The sequence below is a fragment of the Pangasianodon hypophthalmus genome, chromosome 25, assembly GCF_027358585.1.
Source record: "Pangasianodon hypophthalmus isolate fPanHyp1 chromosome 25, fPanHyp1.pri, whole genome shotgun sequence".
NCBI lineage: Eukaryota > Metazoa > Chordata > Actinopteri > Siluriformes > Pangasiidae > Pangasianodon > Pangasianodon hypophthalmus.
The window spans coordinates 2,584,238-2,601,313 of NC_069734.1; the positions used below are offsets into that span (position 1 = coordinate 2,584,238).

At 38.2% G+C, this 17,076-nt stretch overlaps 1 protein-coding gene across 1 annotated transcript in view; it reads left to right on the plus strand.

Annotated features, from left to right (window-relative positions):
• Positions 1-13,116, plus strand: part of slc7a10a (solute carrier family 7 member 10a) — a 35,843-nt gene extending 22,727 nt beyond the window's left edge. Inside the window, exons 5-11 of the mRNA XM_026937424.3 lie at positions 2,217-2,370; positions 3,200-3,323; positions 3,432-3,535; positions 3,615-3,711; positions 4,809-4,958; positions 6,357-6,534; positions 7,286-13,116. Coding sequence (XP_026793225.1) covers positions 2,217-2,370; positions 3,200-3,323; positions 3,432-3,535; positions 3,615-3,711; positions 4,809-4,958; positions 6,357-6,534; positions 7,286-7,392 — 914 coding nt within the window. The 3' untranslated portion in view covers positions 7,393-13,116. The remainder of the gene's footprint in view (positions 1-2,216; positions 2,371-3,199; positions 3,324-3,431; positions 3,536-3,614; positions 3,712-4,808; positions 4,959-6,356; positions 6,535-7,285) is intronic.
• The last annotated feature ends 3,960 nt before the right edge of the window (positions 13,117-17,076 follow it).

Consider the following 17,076-nt stretch of genomic DNA (forward strand, 5'->3'; position numbering starts at 1 on the left):
TAAATAATGCCAAGGTAAAAATGACAGTCCAGTTTTCATTAGTATCTCAACTTTACAGTTTATCATTGGGCATTTCTTAGTTTTATTGAACACAAAAACTGCCAGCATTTTTACTGATTACTGAGTTATTATCCACAACACGTACACACCTCTAACATTTTTAGAAATATTTTATTTTCTACATTTTTAATGCATGTCTCACTTTGTGTGTTGATTGCATTTGTACTCTTATTTAATGGTTTATACAACACTTTGTTGTTTGACAGTTTACACATATCTATTTTTAAATAGGTATATTTTTATAAATTGTAAAATCCCCAAATTGTTTCCTTGTGTGCCAAAAGCTCCTCATAAATGGATTAAAAAACCGTGTGTCTATTCATTGACATGAAGTTTTCTGTAAGGAGAAAAGTGTGGGGTTTTTTTAATTTATGGAAGGAGTCTCCAGTGTCAGAGCTTTGTAACAGTCATAGGTAAAGCTGTAACTTAAAGTTTTCAGACATCTTCAGGACAGAGAAAATGAGAGGCTGGTGAGGGAACGAGTGTTTATAGCTGCTATAACGGAAGTCAGAACAGGAACTCACTGTTCCCTGACATTACATGTAAAAGTATGGTGTGCAGTTTTTTAACAAATACAAAATAAAATAATATAATATAAAATAATCGGCTGGCGTCTCTGACTGGCTGTATTGTCCACGTGGTTATTCTGCGTGTTCTCAGAGAACAGAGTGGTTTTGAGGCGTTCCTGAGAATGACCTTTAAAAGCCTTGTGAGCGACTGAAAGAATGGAGAAAATCTCTGAAGCTCTCTGTCTGTTCAGATGAATGTTTCTCTCAGACAGAGGAGGAAACTTCGCACGTCATTACTCGAGCGCTGGCGTGACTGTGATAATGCAGACCGACTGAATGATTATAGTCCAACTTTTCATTATCGACACAAGAGGATTAGCCATGGTGAGGACTTAAGCCTCTGACTGTAGATGGTTCATTATCAGATTAACCTTCCACCTGCAATGCTTCCTTTTCTTCAATTCAATTCAGTTTTATCGGTGTAGCGCTTTTAACAATGGCCGTTGTCACACAGCATCTTTACAGAAATATATAAATTCAGGATATAAATGAGCAAGGTGCTTTTCTTTTCTTCACCTTTTCAGAATCAGAATCAAATCGCTTTTATTGCCAAGTGTGTTCACACACACCAGGAATTTGACTTGGTATGAAGCTTCCAGGACACACATACCAATAAGACAGAGAGACATATAATAATAAAGATTACAAATAATAATAATATGAGGAAATATATACACACACACACACTGTACAGTAGACACAATAGGCTTAGGTGACAAAGGACAGGACAAACAAACAACAAAACCGCCAGGGAGCTCCAGACCGAGGCAACCATCTGCGGCGCCATCTTCTTTTGTTGTTGTTATTCGAATATCAGATGTCGTAAAAGTGATGGTTACGATGACCAAACCTCCTGAATATCTCGTATTCATGTTTTATACCACGTCTGGATTATGATTGGTCAGAAGGAACAGCAGCTCTGACAGTAGTGCAGGTTTATATTAATGCACTCGTTCTAACACGTTATCGTTTCTATAGTAACAGCTCATTCACAGGGACTTGCATGGAGGACACTCCACAAAACCAGATTTACAGATGTGTGTAAATGTTGGAATGGTGAAGTTTTTTTTTCTAAGGAGACACTGATTTAACTGATTTATGGAAGGAGTCTCCAGTTTTAGTGCTTTGTAACGGTTAGAGATAAAGCTGTAACTTTAATGTTAAAAAAGGAACGACTGTTTATAGCTGCTAATTGTTTTTTTTTTGTTTGTTTTTTTTTTTTATTATTATTATGCTGTAATTGTATTTGCTGTCTGTCCATCTTATATCTTCTACACATTCTGTAAAGTACGGTGGCCTGAAGGCACACAACACAATAACATTAACCCACAACACGACAACAGTATTAAAAATGAAACTTATTTCTTTTTTTTAAAATGCATTAAACATTTAAAGATGGACGTTCGGCTCGTGCTGCAGTGTTGTAAATATTTTATCATTTACTCCAGTGCAGATATCATTATTGGAAATGTTTTAATGTTGTTTTTTTGCTTAGCTGATTGTTTTACAAAACTTGTTTTCTGTTTTGTAAGTAAAATATTTCAATCCACAAATCCACTGTATTTTATAATTTATGTCCCTCGATAGGGCACTATGACGCTCTGGAGCCTCAGACAGCGTTCGAGTTTATCCGAGAGCCGTCAGTGGGGCAGATCGCTCTGGCCTTCCTGCAGGCCTCGTTTGCCTTCAGCGGCTGGAACTTCCTCAACTACGTCACCGAGGAAGTGGTGGAGCCACGCAAGTGAGTCACACTTCAGCAACGGCCTCGTCCTCAACCACAGCCGCTAACTGTGACTAGCCCCTGCTCTCAGATTGTAGGGAATCTCTGCCAGTGGATTGCTGATATTCTTACAAGCATTCTTTATATCAAAAACGTGCTTTTATTTACGCAAGTGAGGCTTTATCTAATTAAATACTCCTACATTTTCCTACTTTATAAAAACAACAAATCTCATCTTTGAAGGATGTTAGAACTGAATTTTTTTTGCCCTGTGAACAATTTCTTTCTAAAAAATACTTTCACAGAACTGTGTGTTGGTATTTATTTATTTATCCATCTATCTATCAATTTATCATTTAATCATGAACATATCCCTGTAGTAAAAAAGAATTTCCACCATTTTCAGTATAAGAGCTGTCATAAAGCTAACAGTCATCAACAGTTTGAGAAATTCAGGTCCTTTAGAAACTAAGATTTTGGGAAAAAAATAATTTTGGAAAAACAAGTTTAAAAATAAATGTAATTTTACGTATTTCCACACTAATAATTGTGGTGAATAAGGTTTATTAAAGAATCTGACATATATGTCATAATGACAAGTACATTGATATGTGTATATCAGGAAACAACTTGCGAAGTGGGCGGAGCTTAAAGCCTTTTGCTAACTCTCAGATAATATGGTGGTTGTTAGAGAACAAAAATAGTGAAATAAATATATCACTGCTAAAGTTTGACATTTTTATTGAAATTTTTAATTTCTAATCTACCTGTAGTGTCTTGCCTTAAAAACACAAATTGTTACAGAGTTATCATTCGCATATTCGTGTGTGTGTGCGTGTGTTTTGTACAGGAACCTGCCACGTGCAATCTACATCTCCATTCCTCTGGTCACGTTAGTGTACACTCTCACTAACATCGCCTACTTCTCCTCCATGACCCCCGAGGAGCTGCTCGCGTCCAACGCCGTCGCAGTGGTGAGTGACCTCTGACCCCCCTCTCCACACAGCCCCGCTCTGATTGGTCAGATGCACGAGCTGAGTTTAACACTTGAATTGACCTGAGTGTGTTGATGTGCGTTGCAGACGTTTGGTGAGAAGCTGTTGGGGATGTTCTCCTGGGTCATGCCCATCTCTGTGGCTCTGTCCACGTTCGGAGGGATTAACGGCTACCTGTTCACGTCCTCCAGGTAAACGCGACGCCGTGCGAGCGCACAGCACGCTGATGATGTCACGAGGGGTCGGTTAGTGATTATCTGTTCTGTGCAGGTTGTGTTTCTCTGGAGCGAGAGAAGGACACCTGCCCTACCTGCTGGCTATGATCCATCTGAAGAACTGCACACCCATCCCGGCTCTGCTCGTCTGTGTAAGAGACGTGATACACACTGCGTAATCTCACCACACACACACACACACACACACACCGCGATCTGTAATCTCACAACACACACCACGATCCATAATCTCACAACACAGACCATGATCTGTAATCTCACAACACACACCACGTTCTGTAATCTCACAGCACACACCACAATCATAATGTCACAACACACACCATGATCATAATCTCACAACACACACCACGATCTGTAATCTCACAACACACACCACGTTCTGTAATCTCACAACACACACCACAATCATGTCACAACACACACCATGATCATAATCTCACAATACACACCATGATCTGTAATCTCACAACACACACCATGATCATAATCTCACAACACAGACCATGATCTGTAATCTCACAACACACACCACGATCCGTAATCTCACAACACACACCACGATCATAATCTCACAACACACACCACAATCATAATGTCACAACACACACCATGATCATAATCTCACAACACACACCACGATCTGTAATCTCACAACACACACCACGATCTGTAATCTCACAACACACACCACAATCATAATGTCACAACACACACCACAATCATAATGTCACAACACACACCATGATCATAATCTCACAACACACACCACGATCTGTAATCTCACAACACACACCACGATCTGTAATCTCACAACACACACCACAATCATAATCTCACAACACACACCATGATCATAATCTCACAACACACATCTGACTGCAGTCTAAGAAAAAACTGTTCCCTTTTTGTGAAAAGTTGTAGTGCTGCACAACATGTAAGGAATAAAACACGACACGTGGTGTGATGGAGCGGAGTTACTGTTACCATCCTGAAGTTGATTATTTTCCTATAACAGCGCGTCCTGAAGTGTTTTATTCCTCTTACATCACAGCAATTTGCCAATGATCACAATTTTTCATTTATTAATGAACAACAAATCATACTTTTTATCGATTTTTTGTTGGATTGTTGGTGATATTTATTGTTGTGGAACATCCACGAAACAGTTCCTATAGTGCTATAGTCATCCTCTCTCTCTCTCTCTCTCTCTCTCTCTCTCTTTCAGTGCACTGCGACCATCGTCATCCTCTGTATTGGCGAAACCCACAACCTGATCAACTACGTGTCTTTTATAAACTACCTCTCATACGGAGTGACCATCGCCGGCCTGCTGTACTATCGCTGGAAGAAACCCAATCTCGTCAGACCAATTAAGGTGAGTGGCTTAAACACACTTACACACTCGATTCATCAGCGGTGCACTCAGCTGCACATGAACGCCTTTAAAGAGATTAAATCGATAAAGAAACCAGTGTGGAGAATATATTCATCACTGGGTGGTGTTTGTGGTGGATACAGATACACACTGACTTGAAACAAGCCACAGACCACAAGGTTCTGCTTTGTGTCTGTCCATACCAGTTATTTAGAGGTTGTACTTCCTGTACTTCCTTTTCAGTTTCTTCTTTTTCTACTTCCATTTCGTAAAAGATTTGACTCTTTTATGTAAACGTCGAGAGCTGACTCACACATATGAGCTGTTTTTTGACAATGCTGTCACTCTTACAGTGTAATTTAATGAAAATGCCTCCACAGAAACCTCGTTTCTGTATCTGATCTGTTCGTTAGTGTGAATGGTGAGGTGTTAGATGGGTGTGTGACTCTCAGCACGATAACATTAATGCAGCGGTGCTTAATGCATTTGTTGATTGTAGTGTCTTGCTGATTTTACTATTATTTAAATAGATGCTAAAAAATAAAACCAACAATGCAAAGTAATGTTATTTTGGTAAATAGAAGAAATTTTCACATTTTCTGGAAATAAATCTTGTGAAAATAAGAAAAATCAAGTGAAAATATCTTGAAAATGTATCTAGTATTTCTGATTACAGTAAATGTAAGATGAATAAAAATTAGCAACATTATTTCAAGCTTGAAATTAGTAAAAATGTCTAGAAATAGGTTTTTAAAGTATGTATTTCTGGAAAGAAGCAAAATTATCTGCCAAGAGAAGAAGAAAATGTAAAGCTTGAAATAAAATGTTTAGATTTAATAATTTTGCATGTAGTTTATTGTAATCTTATAATACGAAATATTAGATAAAGTTGATTCTATTTAAGATGTGTTCACTTGCTGAGATGTCATTTGTTGTGATGTGACAGTGAATCGTTTGGGAGCCGAAAGAGTCGATTCTTACTGGTGAACCGAATCAAATGATCTGACTCACTGAAAAGAGACGGATTCCCCATCGCTAGCGTCCAGCGATGAAGAACGATAGTGGCAGTCCACGTGGGTCGGAGGACGATGTGATGTGCTTGTGGACGACGTGATATGCTACATTTAGACCGAAGAAGATTAGAAATGGTGTTTTATATTTGGACAGCGAGTTTGAAATGTGTGAGGGACTAGAATGAGAATGGGTGGAAAAACCAGCACAATCAGTGAGAAGCAAGGTTACCATGACAACCCTGAGATAAAGGCATAAACATGGGGTTGGAGTGATATTATCAATTATCAGAAAATTATGCAACTTATTGTTGCATCTTCCCTGCTTTGTCTTTAGCTCACGCCTTTCCCTGCACTACAGAATGGTTTCTCGTGTCTGTGTGTGCAGGTGAATTTGCTGGTCCCCATCAGTTACCTGGTGTTCTGGGCCGTGTTGCTGTGCTTCAGTCTGTACTCGGAGCCTGTGGTGTGTGGGATGGGGCTCGTCATCATGCTCACCGGAGTCCCTATCTACTTCATCGGAGTGCAGTGGTCAAAAAAGCCGCGCTGGATCTACAGCGCAGTGGGTGAGTGACGCTCCGAACCTGTCCAAGAAGATTGCAGTGAGGCGTGATTGCAGGTGGACGACATGAATCGCTCTGAAAAAAAACAAAAACAAACTTTTTTTGAACATTAAAATCGTAAACAGAGTGACAGACACATCTCACACTCTTGAGAGAAAACATGTCTGTAGTTGCTACAGTCTCAGATTATACACTCAACTCCAGAATTATTGGCACCCTTTATGAGAACAAAATCTGGTTGCGTCTGCCAGGAGGTTAAGACTTGATAGATAATGATCCCAAACATAATTCCTGTAACATTTGATGGTTATGCAAAAACTACAAATGTTACAAAATTATAAAAATGTTATAAAATTACAAAATTATACATTAAAAAACAACTCTTCCGTACATGCTACTTTTGAGCGAAACATTTTCGAGGATGTTCTAACAATATTACTTTTCTTTTCCTCCCCTGTAAAAGAAAATGATCTTCAATAACGCTATAATTTGTAATAATAAATGTAGTAACTGACACTAAACATCATTAAATGTGACCTGCAGTAACCTCACACACTCTGCAGTAACCTCACATTAAGCACACACTCTGAGTGAGCGTAGTGCACACAGTGAGCGTAGTACACAACTGTTACTAGATTTTTATAGATACCAAATTTCTGTCGCAGTGTTTCAGTGTATTGAAACAGGTCTTATGTTGTGTTTATTCAGTAACTTTTTGTCATCCTGCTTCACTTTGCGTGTGTGTGTTTTACAGAGTGTGTGACGTATTTGGGCCAGAAGCTGTGTTATGTCGTGTTCCCTCAGGACGATCCCTCCGAAACGGAGCCTCTCACAGAGAAAACTGAGAAGTCGGAGCTCTGAAGCGTCAAACCTTCCAGGGAAACTTTGTCCCCCCCTTTCTTTTTTTTTTTTTTTTTTAAATATTACGGGGTCAAAAAAACCCACCCAGAAAAGCAGCAGTTATTAACTCAGAGTTTCTTGTGCAGGTGATGAGACGGATTTCTCTACGGTGCTCTAGGTTCCAGTTTCAATTTTTTTTAAGTGTGTAAAGAAAGAGAGTCCTATTGAGGGGAGATGCATGTTGTCTTTTTATTATTCCGGGCTTTTCTCGTCTTTTCCGCTGGCCGCGGATGTCGGAATGTGTAAAACGAACCCTTTTGTCCTCACAAAAGGAACTGGTTTCCACCGACCTCCTCTCGTTGCTACCTGGAGGCCATTCCCGATTTAAAATACGGGGCATGTGTTCTCTTGAGCCATGCAGGATCTTTTGTTTTTCTGTTCTTTGTTTATTAATGACTACCGGCCCATAACTTTCAGCTGTGTGTGTGTGTGTGTGTGTGAGAGAGAGAGTTTTCTCTTTCATATACAGTCCCTATATATATGGCATGTGGCCATAAATCCTTAAGTTGCACCACAGGGATGTGTGTGTGCATTTAATTTTTAGTTTTTGGGTTTTTTAGAAAAGTTCAGATCTGTATCAGGTATCCTTAAAACTGGTGTGTACTTTTTAAACAAGGTGAAAATCTGCCATTTTTTGATACTTTAGAGCATTTCTGTAGCTTTTTTTTTTTTGAAGACAGATAACCTTAAAACCCATTAAATAGCCTTTCTCAAAAACTTAATACTCAAATATAACAAATACCTAAAACTATACTCATATCATTAAGAGTAAAAGTTGTTTTTTGCATGACTATTTCAACAAGAGTAAGAGGATAGGAGTAAGTAGTATAGTATTATTATTATCATTATTATTATCGTTATTTACCTTTCAGCATAAGACAGTGCTGATGCTGATAAGTTCAAAACCATCTGAAAAAATTTTTTTAAATGGAAATTATTTTAAATCGTTATACTGCATACAGCTCTCGTCTGTGCATTCTCTGCTTGCTAGCTACTTGATAGATGTTAGCAGTGAGCGTTATCGTCGACTAGGGCTGTCAAATATTTTTCTTTAAAATTTTATATAATTTATTTGAGTTTTAATTTAGTATTTGTATGTCTATGAATATTATTGACAGAATGAATATTAGCAGCTCTTTTGATAACAACAGTGTCACTTTCTTAAGCTAAGAAATCACAAGATTATCAAGTTTATCATTTTATTTTAAACATTAATATTTTAGATTCAGTTTTATTTATTTTTCTCACAGTGATAGGTCATCTTCAACTTTGACATCTTCATGCACAAATATTTATTATGTTGATTTTTACTCCTCAGAAATCATTTGCACGAATCACAACCATATGCTCACTAGGGAAACATATGCACTTCATGACCAGTAGAGCTCCATTTGGGAAAGAAGACTAGCGGAAAGCATGGAACAGAAAGAGACGTAACAGAAAGAATATTAAGGGAAAGAAAAATAACGGAAAGATAAGTAGGGGAAAGAAATTTTGGGGATAGCCAAATTTAATCAGCTAAAAATATTTCTTTTCTTTTCAACTTGACTCGAATGAAACCAAAAAGCCTCGTACACTTCGTTTATTCAATAAAGTTCATTCATTCATCTTCAGTAAGCACTTTATCCTGGTTAGGGATGTGGTGGCTCCAGAGTCTATCCCGGGAACGCTGAGCGTGAGGTGGGAAAACATCCTGGATGGGACGCCAGTTCAGAACAGTTTGAAAATAGCAATTTGAAAAAGCTACTTAAGTAAATGTAACGGCGTAAACATAGAGAATTACAACTCACCGCTACCGAACCTCCATTATACATACAACAAAGTTCGTGTGTTAATATGCAATGATTATTTACAATCTTTTCTTGAGCGCTAAAAGCGTGTAAATGAAACTGGTTACTTTGTGGCCAATGTGACTTTTAAAGAAAAAATCGTAAGCGTACTCAGGTTACGCAAAATATACACTTTGTTACAGAAATTTAATTTCATTACATTTCTAAAATGAAAAAAAGTTTTGTTAGTGATTCCTCAAAACAGTACATGCAGGTGTCATGTGCAAATTTGTAATGTAAAAAAAAACCCTTCAGATATTTTTACGACAAACGTTTTAAATACAAACCCCTCTGCTGATGAAGTTACACTACGTTCACACTAGCAAGAAACAAGTCACTAGTGTCGTTTGTAGTTTGTCACTTATGGGCGTGGCCTGTCGAGCGTTGTTTTTATTTATTTCCGATGGAAAATGGTAGTAGCTACACCTCCAATAGCTAACAATAGTTAAACACTATTTAAATAACACACTAATCAGTGTGAAATGTGGCTGTTTACATATTATGCACTTAGCTTCGTACTAGCTTCATTGGCTGATTAGCAACTGTACTAGCTACGTACGCTCACCAGAGACACCAACGATCTTTGCTACTTCCTTGCAAGCTTTATTTTTCTTCGTAATGTCTCAAATGGTGCTTGCCACTGTCGCTGAAATCATGACTCCGTGACACGCACTTACGTACAAGAAGAACACTCGCCTGTTACTTTGTCGCCCTCCAGTGTGAACGTAGTGTTGCTTACTCTATACTACGGATGTTTGACTGAAACCAGGCGAGACAGGCGTGTGCTGAAAAGTGTGATCAGAGCCATGTGATGGTGTAAATGTGTGTGAGATAATGCTGCAGTTGCCTCCTACATGATGATCACGCACTCTGTAATGTAGATGTTTGTTGTATATGTGTGCTTTTTAACTCATTATTTTTGATCCGTGTTGAAATGTAACATTTACACACAAATTTGGTTCTAATGCTGCATTTGTGACTGAGTGGGAAGTTTCTGACTTCTGGTTATAACATAGTTACCGCTCAGAACGTCTGAAGAGTTGCCCATAGTGCTATGTATCTAGGGCTCCATGTTCCTATTGTTCTATGTTCCCAGGGGATTCGTAGGTTCCAAAGGGTTCTATGCTCCTAGAGCCATATCCTGCTGCCTATCTTCCAGGAGCCTATGTTCCCGTGTTCCTAGAACCTTATGTTTCTTCATTTCTACGTTCCCAGGGTCCTGTGCTCCCCAGACCTTATTTATCTAAGGTACTGTGCTCCCAGAATCCTATTTATCTACATATTTATGTTACCATAGTTCTATTTACTATGGTTTTATGTTTCCAGTGCCCTATGTATCTCGGGTACTATGTTCTCAGTATCCTATGTATCTAAGGTTCTATGCTTCCAGGGCTTTAGGTTTCCAGATCTTATATTCCAAAGGGATCTGTGCTCCCACAGGCATATCCTGGTGCCTGTCTTCCAAGAGCCTATGTTCCCATGTTCAGAGAACCCCATGTGTCTATCGTTCTTTATTCCCAGTGTTCTATATTCCCAGGACCCTATATATCTATGGTCCTATATTCCCAGAACCCTATCTTCTCATTATCACATGTTCCCAGACCCCTATGTATCTAAAGTTCTATGTTCCCAGTACCCTATGTATCTAGGGTGCTATGTTCTGAGAGCCATATCCTGGTGCCCATGTCCCCCGAGTCCTCTGTTCCCATATTCCCAAGTGCTATGTCTTTTGGGTTCTATGTTCCCAGGGTCAATGTTCCCAGACCCCGCACTCCTTCTTTCCCAGGGCTGATGTTCCTAGAGCTGGTTGTTCTCAGGGTCCTATGTTCCTTCACTGAAATTTTATAGGAACTGGTCCTGTGTGGTGGTGCCCACAGTCCAGAGAAGAAACTAGAGGCACGTTTTAAGCCTTTAAAAGACTTTAGATATTCTGTTTGTGTATGGTTTGTTTTATTTTAAGATCTATAGGAGGATAGTTGGATCACTAAAAGGTTTGTTAAACTGGCATGTTCTTTTTGGGCGCAATTAACAATAAATTAAAAAATCTCCATCTTGCATCTACTTTTAACATAATTTACTAACCAAACAACTCTTCTGGCATTTTTAAAAGCTATTTGAGGATTTTTTATCAACAAAGGAGACATTTAAAACACTAGCTTACTGTTAATTGGAATTGTTTTCTGGAAAATACTGACCACGCAGTTTTCATGAATGCAGCATAGCACCACTTTTACAGTTTTGTTTTTCTAGATTTGTCATATGATACATTTTCAGAGTGTTCCTGTGGTTTGTGAAATTGTTTTGACGTTTGGGGTTGTAAGGTGTTTTTTAACCTGAGACATTTTATCAGTGGATGCAAAAACAAGCAAGCAGAAGTGAATAGAGTTTGTGTTAAAGACATCTGATGAATGTGAATGTATTTCATCTAACTCCAGCACTTATTCCTTAAACCGTCAGGTTTAAAGTCACTTTAATATGAAATTATAATTTGTTAACCAAATCCCAGTTAATGAGCCATTGTAATGTATCTATGCAAACAGAGGTTTAATCACTTTAATGGTTTATTAATATTTTTTAGAGTTATATAGTAACTTACTTGCTGCAGTAACGTGCCACTGCCAGTGAAAGTTAGATTGTACTTTTCCGATCCCAGGAACTCGGCCACGTTTCTTCTTATTGCATTTTGAATTTTAGAGACACATTAACGATTACAGTGTGTGTAAATAACTGATTATTTAATAGTTTTTTTTGTTTGTTTTTTTTTTGCTATGCTGGAATTGAAGAAATGTATTTAGGCTTCATGGGGACTAAAAAAGGGACATTCCACTGAGACATGCTTCAATAATATCACATAATTTACAGTGTCTGTTCTAGCGATGCATCGATACCAAGTCGATACTGATACTGAAATGAGTAATCTACTTAGTATTAATCAATCAGGGATGTCATGGAGCATTTCATTTTGCTCTGTTTATCTTGGTTTCTACTGTGTGCTGAGATTTATGTTTAAGATTTTATGGCAGTATCTTTAATACGAGCGTGAGGACGGCCGATCCGAGCGTACAGAGCAGTATCAGCGAGCGTGGACATTAAAAAAAGGTCATGAATTGCACCTTGACTCACAAGCAGAGTGTGGATGCTAGCTGCCTAGGGAAAGGAAGTGTGTGTCTGAGTGCTCAGTGCTCACTGAGCTGAAGTGCTCTCACACATGCTCACTTCAGTCCTCCACACTCCCAAGTACCCTTATGTGCAATTCACAGCATTTGGTGTTCATTTTAAAACGCCACGCTCACTGATACGGCTCTGTGCACTCGGGTCAGCCTCCTCACACACTTTATTACACATAATCTCACGCAGAATCACGTGATATCAGATAGTGGAAGCAGAGTATGAGTAAATCAGCACAGTGTCATTAATGATGCATCTCTGATCTATTCCCAGAGCCTCCTGTCTTAAATCAGCACTTAGATCCAACACACTTCTTCATGACTGTACACACCAGTGTCATCCTCTACCCAACTAAAGCTATTAAACCTTTCTCTTTTTTTAAATGAATAATAATATAATACCATACTGGCTAGTCTAGACTTTTTTTTTTTTTCCTTTTCATTTCATGGGATCCAGGGCGAGATGTTTCTGTCCCTAAGCATGACACCGAGCCTGTTCTCTCTGCCTCAGTCACCAAGTGCTTCATTCAAACAAACACAGCCGTGTAAATATTATTCCTGAAAGAGAGACAGCATTCCTGAGGCCAGCTGAGTGAGACATTGGGGATGTGTGCTATAAATATGTACTTCGATGTAAAGGATGGATATGCGTAACAAAAATATCACAATAAATTTAATTCAAAACTTTAGCTGTTGTTTGGTTGTGTTATTGTTGATTATAAAGATACACATGAATACATTATGGGAATAAGTAATAATGTGATGATTAAGGGCACACTCCATCCAGGAAGCATGTTGTTTTAAACACAAAGTATTTCCTACAAAGAAAACAAGAAAACATTATGATTGTGTAAAATTTTGTTCTGCCAATCTTCCATGAAGGTTGTTATGACATTAACAATGACATTTCAAGCAGGCTTCCTTTTTCCTTTTCAGTGTAAACACAAGTTTTCAGTCTAATTTGATTTCAGTTTGACTTCAGTTGCATTCACGCATGAAATTCAGCATTTAAATCTGAATAAATACTGATCGTATCTAGCAAAGATTTTTTAGCACACTCCATCCTTTAAAGCTTCAGATAGGACACATTACATTATAATTAATTATAATTAGGAAGTAAGAAATTCAGATCAATTTGTCATCCACGAGTTTCGGCATTAATCTCTGCTGCCCTCTGCTTGCTATTTATCCTCATTACATTTAGTGGCCTAATGTCTAATTATGGCTTCTATAGATTATTTATTCATTTTTAACTAAATCATCAGTGGAAGCTGTTTAATGGTCAAGAAGCAACTTGAGCCAATCTGCTGGATATTAGTTATCCAACATTTTGCCCTAATAAGAAATATAATCCCATCATTTTCAGTGGGAAATACATCTTTCTGTGCTGAAAGATGATTATGTCAGATTAGTAAAAGATGTATAGATCGGTTACTGTGTCAGTTATTAGTTAATATATGAGCATTAGCTGATAAAGTGACTGTCTCAGTGTGCGCGCTTCACAAAAAATGGTTCCTTAAAGGTTCTTCCTAAAGGCAAACTCTCTGGTGTAGATTTCTACATAAACATTTTTTTAAGGATTCCCCCCGTGAGAAAAAAAATAATTAAAAAAAAAACCTCTAGGGTTCCAGACTTAACTTTTTAATAGTATAGTATAGTATAGTATAGTATAGTATAGTATAGTATAGTAGCAAAAGCTTTTCATTGCAGTCTCTTCCAGTTGCCTCAGTGGCACAATCTGAGACTAAGAATACAAAAAAATGCCCTTGTCCTTGTGTACAAGATCCTGTGGTTAACTGGCTAAGCTTTGCCTCTGGATCAGAAGGATGTTGGATTAAACCCTGAAGTTCTGGATGACAACACATGAGGTTTAAGGTACATGGGTTTGGGGGAGTCTGTGTCTGGAGTCTGTTGTGGCTTGGTATGATGAAGTGTAACAGCTTGCACAACTTAAATGCTGGAAATGACTCCTGTGTAGAAAATAACTGTTATTGCTAATTTAAGCAAAGATAAATTTGTTTCTCCATATGCTTGGATTTGGAGGAAAATTGACAAGCCAAATGATTACCTCTGTATGAGTAAGAGAAGCCATTTTAAAAGTTCCCAAAAAGCACACAGGTACAGTGGACTGCGGGTTCATCAGTGTGTTGGTGTGTGTTGCTTAGCAATGCTCTCATAGCTACACTTCCTGTTTCCGAGAGAAACTACAGGAAAGTGATGAGCTCCTCTTACACTAAATGGGTCCAGATTATTAGGACAAAATCCAATAAGTAACATCATCATCCTTCTCCTCTGTCTTGTGGTAGTGCAGTGGTTAGCATCATGGTCTCTGGTGCCTGAGGTACCAGGTTTGGAGCTGAGTGTTAGCTTTAGCTTTAGCTTTAGGTCAGGCTTAAGAATATAAAAGTGAAAAACCCTATAAAACATTATACTAGTATGAGATCCTGTGGCTCAATTGGATGAGCTCTACCTCTAGGTTAAGAGGTTGCTGGTTCAAACCCCAGCCAGGTCTCCAGGATATGAGTGCAGAAGGTCCAGGAGATGGTGATGGAAGGTGCAACCTGAGATGGGGGGGTAAAATCCGGGCAGCTGCCCCCCCAGGGCCCTGACATAAGAGATAAGGGGTTATGGAGCTTAAAGAGAGAGTGTCGACTTAGTTTTGCATATATAGGACACACTGTAAAAAAAAAAAACTATCACCTATACTTTTCTGGAGTCTTGAAGCACCACAGTTTTCTGCCCAAGATCACATCCAAGGACAAGCAGGATTTGAACCAGCAACCTCTGAGGTAAGCAATGCACCACAAGGCTTATGCCACAAAGCCACCAAGGCACACACAAAGATGCAGATGTTGTAGGAGCTTTGTCTTTTAAAATGACAACCACAAAAATGAAAAAAAAAATATATATATATATATTAAAATAATAAAATGCGAAGGCAGTTAATGAGACACACACTTCCTCACTCTCAGTAAGCGCTTTATCCTGATCAGGGTTGCAGTGGATCCTGGGAACACTGGACATGAGGCGGGAATACACCCTGGATGGGACACAGGGCACCATGCACACACACATTCATACCTGGGGTCAATTTAGAGCAGTGAATCCACCTACTGGCATAAGTATTCACCCCTCCCCCTTTGAAATTTTCCATATTACAACCTGGAACTGAAATGGATTTTATATAACGACACACAAAATAACATTCAGAGATCTACACAATAACCCACGGCACTGAAGTGGGTGTAATAATCTATCTAGTTAGAAAACTTTTCTTACAAATAAAAATGTCAAAGTTGTGATTGCATAAGTATTCGCCCCCACTGCTGTGAAACCTCTAAACTAGTACTTTGTGAAAGAAACGTGGTTAGAACGTTACGTTTAGCTTGCTAATGAACGATTTCATTTGAATTTCATTAGCACATTTTGTCAGTAGCTGAGTTTATCGCTTTATACTGCCTCCTAGTGGAATAACAAAGACTAGCTCTTTTTTCTAATCTTTTCAATTCAGCTTTAATTTAGAATACGGATTGCAAATTCGTTTGGTGAGCCGTATCACAACCTTCGGGCCGGTCCTGACCCACGGGCCGTGCGTTAGACTTACGTGTTTAATTTACAGATTGTTACCAAGAATCATTCAGAAACTCAAGGATCTAGGCTTTAAACACAAAGAGGAAACGTGATCAGCGTTGCTAACTTTTATAGAAGGCATCGTGTTGCATCAGAGAAATGAAAAGTCCAACAAACGTTATCTATTTAAACAAAGAATTAAACTTTCTTTCTCTAACAAACTGACGACAGCTTAATTTTCTGAATACTCATTAATGTTTTCCCAACTGAACACTTGGCAGATTGTGTTGTTTTTTTGTTGTTGTTGTTGGGTTTTTTTAATTTTTTTTTATAGACTTGGTGCCAGATGACAGCTTTGCTTCTGGCATCTGTTTGAACAAATCTGTTGGGACAAAAACAATCAGAAGCCTCTGATGACACGAAACAGAAAATGTTCCTTTTTTTTTTTTTCCTCTCGCTTACTGACAGATCTGTAAACACATCTAGCAAACTATTTAGAGTTCAGCTGGTTAATAATGTATCACTGCTGTCAAAAGAAAAGCTGATATTTACAAAACAGCAACTTCACAGAGGAAGGAAAAAAAACGTTCTTGATATTTTTAAGGTAATTTTTATGAACTGGAAAGACGCAGACTCCGAATCAGATGCGTCTGGAGATACAAAGCGTTCAGTATCATGTGGATTTCACTTGGATCATGTGGAAGTCACCATCACCACCAGTCAATTCTCCATAATTATTGGCATCCATTATGATAATATTGTACAAGATAAATCAGAAGCATAATTAAATTTCTGAACATTTCTAAAAAATTGCCTAGGAAACCTATTCATTGAATTCATGAACATTTTATATATTCATTTTTTGCTTATCATCATAAAGGTTGCCAATACTTCTGGAGCTGAGTGTATAGGAGAAATTCACCATCACATTATTTACTAAAAAGTGTTAAAAATGTAAGGTCACGCATAATGATAATGCTAGTTAGGAGATGCTAGCCAACTGTTCATGATGTGCTTCTGTGGTAATACGTATAACCACAACCAATAAACTTTATATAAAAAAAAAAAAAAAAAAAAAA